At 37.2% G+C, this 9,399-nt stretch overlaps 1 protein-coding gene across 2 annotated transcripts in view; it reads left to right on the top strand.

The window, feature by feature from the left end:
- Positions 1-9,399, top strand: part of smarcad1b (SNF2 related chromatin remodeling ATPase with DExD box 1b) — a 17,702-nt gene that overhangs the window by 6,433 nt on the left and 1,870 nt on the right. For both annotated transcript variants that reach the window (XM_016483509.1, XM_016483508.1), the window contains exons 8-20: positions 412-830; positions 923-1,119; positions 1,209-1,299; positions 1,388-1,487; positions 1,701-1,760; positions 2,501-2,576; positions 2,941-3,076; positions 3,292-3,423; positions 4,960-5,055; positions 5,259-5,376; positions 5,462-5,577; positions 6,924-7,112; positions 7,450-7,568. In XM_016483509.1, coding sequence (XP_016338995.1) covers positions 412-830; positions 923-1,119; positions 1,209-1,299; positions 1,388-1,487; positions 1,701-1,760; positions 2,501-2,576; positions 2,941-3,076; positions 3,292-3,423; positions 4,960-5,055; positions 5,259-5,376; positions 5,462-5,577; positions 6,924-7,112; positions 7,450-7,568 — 1,849 coding nt within the window. The remainder of the gene's footprint in view (positions 1-411; positions 831-922; positions 1,120-1,208; positions 1,300-1,387; positions 1,488-1,700; positions 1,761-2,500; positions 2,577-2,940; positions 3,077-3,291; positions 3,424-4,959; positions 5,056-5,258; positions 5,377-5,461; positions 5,578-6,923; positions 7,113-7,449; positions 7,569-9,399) is intronic.

The raw sequence follows: 9,399 nt of genomic DNA, 5'->3' as shown, positions 1-9,399 counted from the left end.
ATTTATTTTTTAATGAATTAAACTTGTAATATTTATAGTTTATTTATTTATTTATTTACTTTACAACCTGATTCTAGATCTTATTAATTTTCCTAAACAACAGATACAGCAGTAGTCTTAAACTTTATACTGACACCTATTGGTGTGGAGCTAGATTAAATTAAATTGATTTAAATTAAATTAATTAAAGATGTCAACATCTCTTTCCCATCCAGAAAAATATTCTCAAGTAAAATTTAAAGTCTCAGCTGGGCTGACGTTTTCATAAGCAGAAATTCAGCTGCTAGTTGTTAGGCAACCATCCATCCCATAATTAAGCAGTTTTAATTCAAATTTAGATCCATGAGAACAAAGATGCTACATAAGCATGTGATAATTGTCCTAATGCTTACACTCTTTCTGTACATTTAGAAGTTGAGTCTGAGGATGACGCCTCTCAAATTTCCACTGCTGCCGAACGCACCAGACGGGGCGCAAGTACCCATCAACAAGCTCAGGTTGTCCAACTTCCCAGCCGACCCCAACCAAAACCACACAGACCTCTTGACGGGACCAAACCATCTCAGAGGAGTGCAAAGCAGTCGGTAGTGACCAAAACCATATATGTGAGCTCAGAGGAGGAGTGCAGTGACTCTGAGGCCTCTTTGGTGAATGTATTACTGGACTCTGACTCTGACCAATCAGATGAAACCCTATCCAAACTCAAATCTGAGATCCTCAGCTTCTTTCAGACCGCTTCTGTGGATGAGCTCACACTCATTGCAGGATGCTCTTTGAAGAAGGCTCAGAAAATCACCGAGCTGAGACCCTTTAAAGCATGGAAAAACCTGGTGAGAGAACTGCGCATTTTGCTTTCTGCTGATAACTGCCAGAACATGAGGTCATGATCAAAGAGCAACACTTTTTCTAATTTCTTTCTCAGGATGACGCCATGCACAGAGGAAACGGTCTTTCCACTGAGCTGCTGACAGGATGTAGGGAGGTTCTGAAGGAAAGGGAAGTTGTTAAAGGTCTCATGAGCAAGTGTGAGGAGATATCGGTAAAACTGATCCAAGACGTGACCCAAGTGATGAACAAGGGCCCGGGCTCTATGAGCCAACCCCAGATCCTCACTAGCACGTAAGATTTAACATAATAGATTTCAGAAAAAAAAATGGCATTTTCATTGCAGTGATAATTTATTTTCATATTTCTTTGGGTTTTTCTAGATTCCAGCTGAAACCGTACCAGCTGATTGGACTGAACTGGCTGGCTTTACTACATCAGAACAAACTTAGTGGAATCCTGGCAGATGAGATGGTCTGTTTTTATGATGGTTGTGTCTGAATGATCATTTACATTGCGATGATCCCTATTTTAATCGCTAGGATGCGTTTTCTTCTTTTAGGGTTTGGGGAAGACCATTCAGACCATCTCGTTTCTGGCCCACCTTTATCAGGAAGGGAACCATGGGCCTCATCTCATCACCGTTCCTGCTTCTACACTTGGTGAATAGAGCAATTAGCATCTAAATAACTAGGGCTGTAAAATCGATTAATCATGATTAATCGCTTCCAAAAACAAAGTATGTGCTTACATAATATATGTTTGTGTACTGTGTATATTTAAGATACACACACACACATATAAATATATAAATAACCATCACCATACAACACCGAAACAGTCTGAATCACCTAAACTTGTTGTTTCTTTTACAGATAATTGGGTTCGGGAACTGAAACTTTGGTGCCCCAGTTTCAAAGTGCTGGTATATTATGGTAAAACCAAGCTTTTAATCTTTTACAGGTGAAATTCATTAATTCATTTATTCATTCATTCACTAATTTATTTATTGCCTCTCTCTCTCTTTCTCTCTCTATATATATATATCTCAAACAATAAAGCTAATGTTTGATATATATATATATATATATATATATATATATGTAAAATAATAATATAATATATATAACTTTTCAATTTGAAAATGCATATTATACAATGATTTTTTATGTATTTATGTTTATTTATTTTAATTATATAAATATTATTTATAATTATTTATATATAATAAGTAATATATTATTGTTTGTAATTATTTAATTATATATATATTTGATATTAAATATTATTTTATATAATATTATATATAGCTATATATACAAATGTTATATCTAATTATATTATTATATAATTATTACACATAAAAATATTTATTTATTTTATTTGATCTTTTTTATTTCTTCTCCCAAACATTTTCTCCATCTACCACTGGTCAAACGAACTGATATTTCCTCCCTAATCTCACATTATAGTTTGAGCCAGTGCTGCTGTGTCTGTCTGTTAGGATACAGAAAATAAACTGTTTTGATTGCGCTTCACTTTTTGTGGAGAAACCAACCTACAAAAGGTTTACTTTACACATTAACCTTGAAAAGGAAATGTTTTAGCATGAAAAAAATTAATATAACATATAAAAGAAAATGCTGATGTCAGTCTAATTGAGTTATTTCGGTAGGGTCTGCCGAGGATCGCAAGTATATGCGCTATGAGATTCTGAATCAAATAGTGGATTACAACATCATTGTCTCCACGTGAGTATCGAAGTTCAAGCTCTCAGATACACTCATGGTTCTTGCCCTGAACCCTTGAAGTAAGAGTCGAGGTGTCATATCCTTCGTAGACCACCTGCATGCAAATCCGAGAAGGCGCCTGGGGAAATATGTATCTTTTGAACTAAGCCCACACACGGAGCCACAAGCCGTGAAGTTAGCATAGAAAAAAAAGCACCCTTGTTAAAGACATAATAATGATGAAATACTCAGCGTTTGAGTGAACGTGAAAAGGTCCAAGTAAAATGACCCTGTCCCATTCATTATTTATGGTAATGAAACATGGCTGTGCCTCATGTCCTGCCCCTTAATACCTCAGCTCATTAAGATGGTCTCTTGTGCACAGTTACAACCTGGCTATTGGAAATAGCAGTGACCGCAGCCTGTTCTGCAAGCTCAAGCTGGAGTATGCTGTGTTCGACGAAGGCCACTTGCTGAAGAACATGAACTCGCTGCGCTACCGACACCTCATGGCCATCAACGTAAGCTCACCATAAGCTACATGTATACTGTAGCTGTCATCCATAGCAACGCGTCAGTGGTCATTAAGAATAAATGCCTCGAGCTCTATTACAGCCACACGGTCTGTTTGTGTAAAAGCAGGAGTGTGTGCTGCTCCGATGGGGTTAACCACTGGGGTTTAACTGCCTTTGCCCCCTCAGGCACTCAGGTTTCTCCTCCATTTGTGTCCCCTCAGGCTAAATATCGTCTGCTGCTCACTGGAACCCCGCTGCAAAACAACCTACTGGAGCTCATGTCTCTGCTCAACTTCATCATGCCCAATATGTTCTCCAGCAGCACCTCACAGATCTCAAAGATGTTCTCCATGGTAGAACCTGCACACGCTTAAATGTCCCATCTCTGATAGGGTTGACATTATTAGCAGTGGTTGTTAAGGCAGTCATCACACAAATGATAATTATTGATAACTAAAGGTCAATACGAGTTTTTAACATAAAAAAACAATGAAAACTAAAACTAGTAATTTTAAATGCTGTATGTGATTTTTTTTTGTTTACTTTTCTGAATATTGCTAAATTTAAAGGTAAAAAGGGGAAATGGGCATGCAAAATTAGATATACAATATCTTCATAATTTATATTAAATATTAACCTATACAGATAGATTCAAAATCATTAAAATATTGGCTGATAAACAATATTGCACCGATATTGTGCATTTTTATCATTGTTGCTCATAGTAAACAACATAAAGCTGGGAGCATGCTGTACGGTTTTTGCCACAATTTTAACATCCAAGATTTTATGGGAGCATAAAAGATTTGATTTGTCGTTGGGGCATTACTTTATAAAAATTTTTCTTTCATTCTAAAACATTAGCTTGAGGGTTTGCTTGAGTTGCATTGTATCACTTAACTCAATCAACCACCTAGTAATTTTCTATAAAGCACCCAGAACACCTTAGCAACACCCTAGCAACCACCTAGTCATGCCCTAGGGCCTAGAGAGCACCCAGAACACATAAGCAACACTTAGTGATACCTTAGAAAGCACACAGAACACCTTAGCAACACCCTAGTAACCACCTTGCCAGCCTAATGCCTAAAGCACAGCCCAATACCCTAGAAAGCACCCAGAACACCTTAGCAACACCATAACAACCACCTAGTCATGCTTTAGAAACCACCCAGAGTACCTTAGCAACACCCTAGCAACCATCTGGCCAGCCCAATGCCCTAGGAAGCACCCAGAACAACTTAGCACCACCCTAGCAACCATCTGGCCAGCCTAATGCCTAAAGGCCAGCCTAATGCCCTAGAAAGCACCCAGACCACCTTTACAACACCCTTACAACCACCTAGTCATGCTATAGAGAGCACCCAGAGAAACTTAGCAACACCCTAGCAACCATCTAGCCAGCCTGATACCCTAGAAAGCACCCAGAACACTTTAGCAACACCCTAGAAACCACCTGGCCAGCCTAATGCCTAAAGGCCAGTCCAATGCCAATAGGAAGCACCCAGAACACCTTAGCACCACCCTAGCAACCATCTGGCCAGCATGATGCCCTAGAAAGCACCTAGAGTACCTTAGCAACACCCTAGCAACCATCTGGCCAGCCTGATGCCCTAGCAAGCACCAAGAACACCTTAGCAACACCCTAGTAACCAATTGGTCAACCTAATACCTAAAGGCCAGCCTAATGCCCTCTGAAAGCAGCCAGAACACCTTAACAACACCCTAGCAACCACCTTGCCATGCCTGTAGAAAGTACCCAGTATACCAACACTATAGCAACCACCCAGAAGACCCTACCATCAGGGCAAGCAGCACTCTTATTTTCTTCAATAAATGAAAAATCTAGTTCAGGTATTTCTAATATGTCTTTGGTCTGTTTCCACCAGAAATCTTCAGAGGAGCAGAGCAGCTTCGAGAGGGACAGGATCACCCATGCCAAGCTCATCATGAAACCCTTCATCCTCAGACGTGTGAAGAGCGAGGTGCATCTGCATGCAGAGTCCATAAGCATTCTGCATAATGCATGTGGTCTCAGAATGCATGCCAATTTGAAAATCTGTTGGACAACATCTCAAATGCATTATTCAGTCTCACGAGCAGATGAGGCACTTTGCTTGTCATGTTGACCCTCTGTGGCTCTAGGGCACTCCAGCGATTCACTGACAGATGATGATGTGCCCAGCAGGTCCTGAAGCAGCTGCCTGCCAAAGAGGAGCAGGTTGAATTTTGTGCCATGTCCGAGAAGCAGCAGGAACTCTACAGCGCTCTTTTCCACAAACTGAAGCGCTCCAGTAATGGGGAAAGTATGTATTTGAAGGAGGTGTTGTTATAAATGGTACTGGCTTCAGTATATGTGAATCATAGTTTATTAACCATGTCTTTCTGCAGAACGCGAGCTGACCAATGTGATGATGCAGCTGAGGAAGATGTCCAACCACCCGCTTCTTCACCGGCAGTATTATACCACAGAAAAACTCAAAGCTATGAGCAGACTCATGCTCAAGGTCTGAGATATTTTTATATGAAGTGGTACATTTTGATTAACGCCGCAGGAAGTTTAGATCTTAGCAGGCCCTGATGGAATCGGTGGGCTTCTTACATTTTCTGCACTGATTTGAAGTAGGTCAGCAGAGCTCATGTAGCCAGACTTTGGACTATCAGCATTAAGTCGGATACCGTTTTTGTCTTATCCATTTCTTATCCAGAGTTATCCATTTATACATGAAGAGACAGTCTGATCGGCGTGAAAAAGTTTCTTTTAATTGTTGTTTAGGGAAAGGTTTATCTAAACGTAAAAATGGGGTGCTGTGAAAAATACTAATTTAATACATTTCAGAACACTGTTGAACAACTGTTCAGAACAGCTGTACAGAAAATACATAATAATAATAATTATTATTATAATATTTAGTTAATTTTATTTATGAATCTTTATGAATATTATACTTCAATAAAACAGTCATTGAACATAAATATAAATAATAATAAATTAATAATAATATTTATATAAATGTATAAAAAATAATAATAACATTATTATTATTATTAGGCCACTGTGGAAAATAAACAATCAATTTCAGAGCAGTGTTGGTCCACAAACAACTGTATGGATGATAATAATAATAATAATAACAATAATAATAATAATAATAAATGTATGAATATTATACAATGCCAAAAAATGTTAAGCAATAAAATATATTTGTATGAATATATTATTATTGTTTTTTTAAGTAATTATTATTATTATTATTATTATTATCATCATCATTATTGGTCACAATGGTCTGTGAACAGCGGTATGGAAAATAATAATAATAGTTATGATTATAATATTATTATCATTATTTTTCTTTATAAATAACAATAAGAATTATTATTATTATTATTAGGTTGCTGTGGAAAATACTTATGTAATCAATTTTAGAGCAGTGTTACTCCACGAACAGCTGTGTGGGGGAAAAATAAATAAATGAATAAATACAATAATAATAATAAAACAATAATAATAACATTCATAAAGATGTAATTTTTTATTGCTGTACTATAATGTTGATTTATTTATTGTGTCAAAAATATGAAATAAAGCAAATTAAAAATCGGTTTGGCATTTCGGTCATACAGTACACTTAATAAACATAATCTATATTAATATCAGGTTATAGGTAATCTTATTAAGTCATAAAACAACAGTATTGGTCAATCTTGACTTAGTGCTTCGTATAGAACTGCAGCAGGGAATGAGTATAATTAGGGCAGATATTTATTGCGAGTGTAGTTTTTTACTTGTTCTGTTATGTTATATGTGTATCTTATCTGAAGAGTCTGTGCATGTTACCGTTAATTCCAGGAGCCGAGTCACCGTGACGCAGATCCCGCTCTCATCAAAGAGGACATGGAGGTGCTCTCGGACTTTGAGTTGCACCGCCTCTGTCAGCAGTATTCTGCACTGCAGGAATACCAGCTCGATACAGACATACTGCTGGACTCGGGGAAGCTCGGCCTCCTCGCACAGCTGCTGAACTCCCTGAAGGAGAAGGTTGGGATAACAGATTCCTGTAATGTTCGGCAGACCAAATTACATTTTCAACAACCCCTTAGAGTATAATGAAAGTTATTTAACTGTGCAGAGAAATACACTGTGTCCCAAATTACACCATATTGCATACTGTCACCTATAGACATAGTATATACTTGGTTACAGCACACAGTAGACGACAGTCATTTCAAACCCATATGACTTACTTTCTTCTGTAGAACACAAAAGCATACATTTAGCAGAATGTTCATGCTGCTCTTTTACATACAATGAATTTGATCATCTTTTCCTCTCATTTTCATCAGCATGGTTAATATCTCTCTTTTTTTCCACGCAGGGTGATCGAGTGGTGCTCTTTAGCCAGTTCACAATGATGCTTGACATTTTGGAGGTGTTCCTGAGACACCATAAGCACAGATACAACCGAATGGACGGTTCAACCCCCATGAGTGGCAGGTAAACACACTTAGATGTCAAGTGTTGCTGAGTTAAGGAATTCAGGACAGTCTCAGATCATCATCTGTGTCCTTTTATCGTCGGCTCAAGTCCAGACTCATGACAGGAGCGAGTGAGAGAGGTAATGTTGGCAGCTCGTGTTGAGGTGGACATGATTATTGTGTCTCGTCACAGCTGTTGTAAATCACGGATCGTGTCTCCTTCGGTGACACAGTGTTCTCATCCGTGTCCTTGAAGACTTTGTCTGTCTTCGTTTCACGGAAACAGACTATTGGCTTCATGTTCTGGCCAAGAACCACCAGTTTAGACAGGAAGAGACCATCTGTTTTGCCCTGTGAAAATTATTGGTCTTGTTTTGTGTTCTGTGCCATTATTGTTTTGGTAGGCGTGGATTTTTGTTCTGGGTTTTGTTTGCTAGGAGTGGTTTTGTTTAATAATTTGACCTTTGGACAACCAAATGTAATTATACATTAAAAAATATATATATATTTATTACTCTACAAATGTACATTATTACAATTCTTTGTTAATTATTATAAGGTTTTATTTATTTATTGTTTTATTTATTTATTGTAAGATAAAAAAAGTAGTGGTCAACCAAGGCCGATATGTTGGCTAATATTTGCCATTTTCAAATATTGGCATCGGCCGATATGTTCCGAGACTTTTATTTTGGTTTTTATTTTATTTTATGATTCCCAGTGCACACAAACTTCCCCGATTACTGAGTGCCCTGTTGGTTACAGTGTTTACTTCCTTTTTTATGTATTTTAAAATATTTTTTATTTGTGAAAATAGGATTACAGCATCATGAAGTTGTCATCTAAAGTATGTTTATTTTAGACATTTATTTTTTTTAACTCACGGTACATTCACATGGGGCTTCGGCATTGACGCTTGATGGAGGGCGTGTCTGAAGCTTGGTGCTGACGCGACCGTCATAGTGGCTAGCATCTGCACTAGGGTATTACTTCTGCCGCGAGCAACGCCAATGATGCGATGTGATGGACCCACAATTCAGTTCGACAGCGCTTCACGTTACTTCATTCAAAGTAAACGAGAGGTGATGACGCCGACGCCCCGCGTGAATGTACCGTCATTTTCTAATTATTTTAAATTTCTTAAATATTCATTAAAATAAATAAAATGTAATTATGAATTATTATTAAAGATTATAAATGATGAAAAAAAAATATATATATATATATGTATATATATATATATATATATCGGATACCCTGCTTTCTAAGATATCGGCTGTGAAAAAAAAAACGATATCGGTCGACCACTAAAAAAGTCTCTTTTGCTCACTGAGGCTGAATTTATTTTATCCAAAAAAAAATCCATCAAATCAGTATTATTGTGGAATATTACTACAATTTAAAATATATTTCTGTTAATATTAATAATGATATATGTTAATATATTTTAAAATAGCTAAAAACATCGACATGGACAACGACGCAGAAGTATAAATGAAAACTGACGCATAGCCTACGGCGTAAAGGCTACGGCGTAGGTCCAACGCAGAAATATAAATCAGCCTTTAGGCGATCTGATTAGCAGACGCCTGCGTTGGCGCTTGAAAAATTATCAACTTCTGCCGCGAGCAACGCCAATGATGCGATGTGATGGACCCACAATTCAGTTCGACAGCGCTTCACGTTACTTCATTCAAAGTAAACGAGAGGTGATGACGCCGACGCCCCGCGTGAATGTACCGTCATTTTCTAATTATTTTAAATTTCTTAAATATTCATTAAAATAAATAAAATGTAATTATGAATTATTATTAAAGATTATAAATGATGAAAAAAAAAAAATATATATA

The sequence above is a fragment of the Sinocyclocheilus anshuiensis genome, unplaced genomic scaffold (assembly GCF_001515605.1).
Source record: "Sinocyclocheilus anshuiensis isolate Anshui unplaced genomic scaffold, SAMN03320099.WGS_v1.1 scaffold838, whole genome shotgun sequence".
Taxonomy (NCBI): domain Eukaryota; kingdom Metazoa; phylum Chordata; class Actinopteri; order Cypriniformes; family Cyprinidae; genus Sinocyclocheilus; species Sinocyclocheilus anshuiensis.
This window is presented reverse-complemented; position numbering and strand designations above follow the sequence as displayed.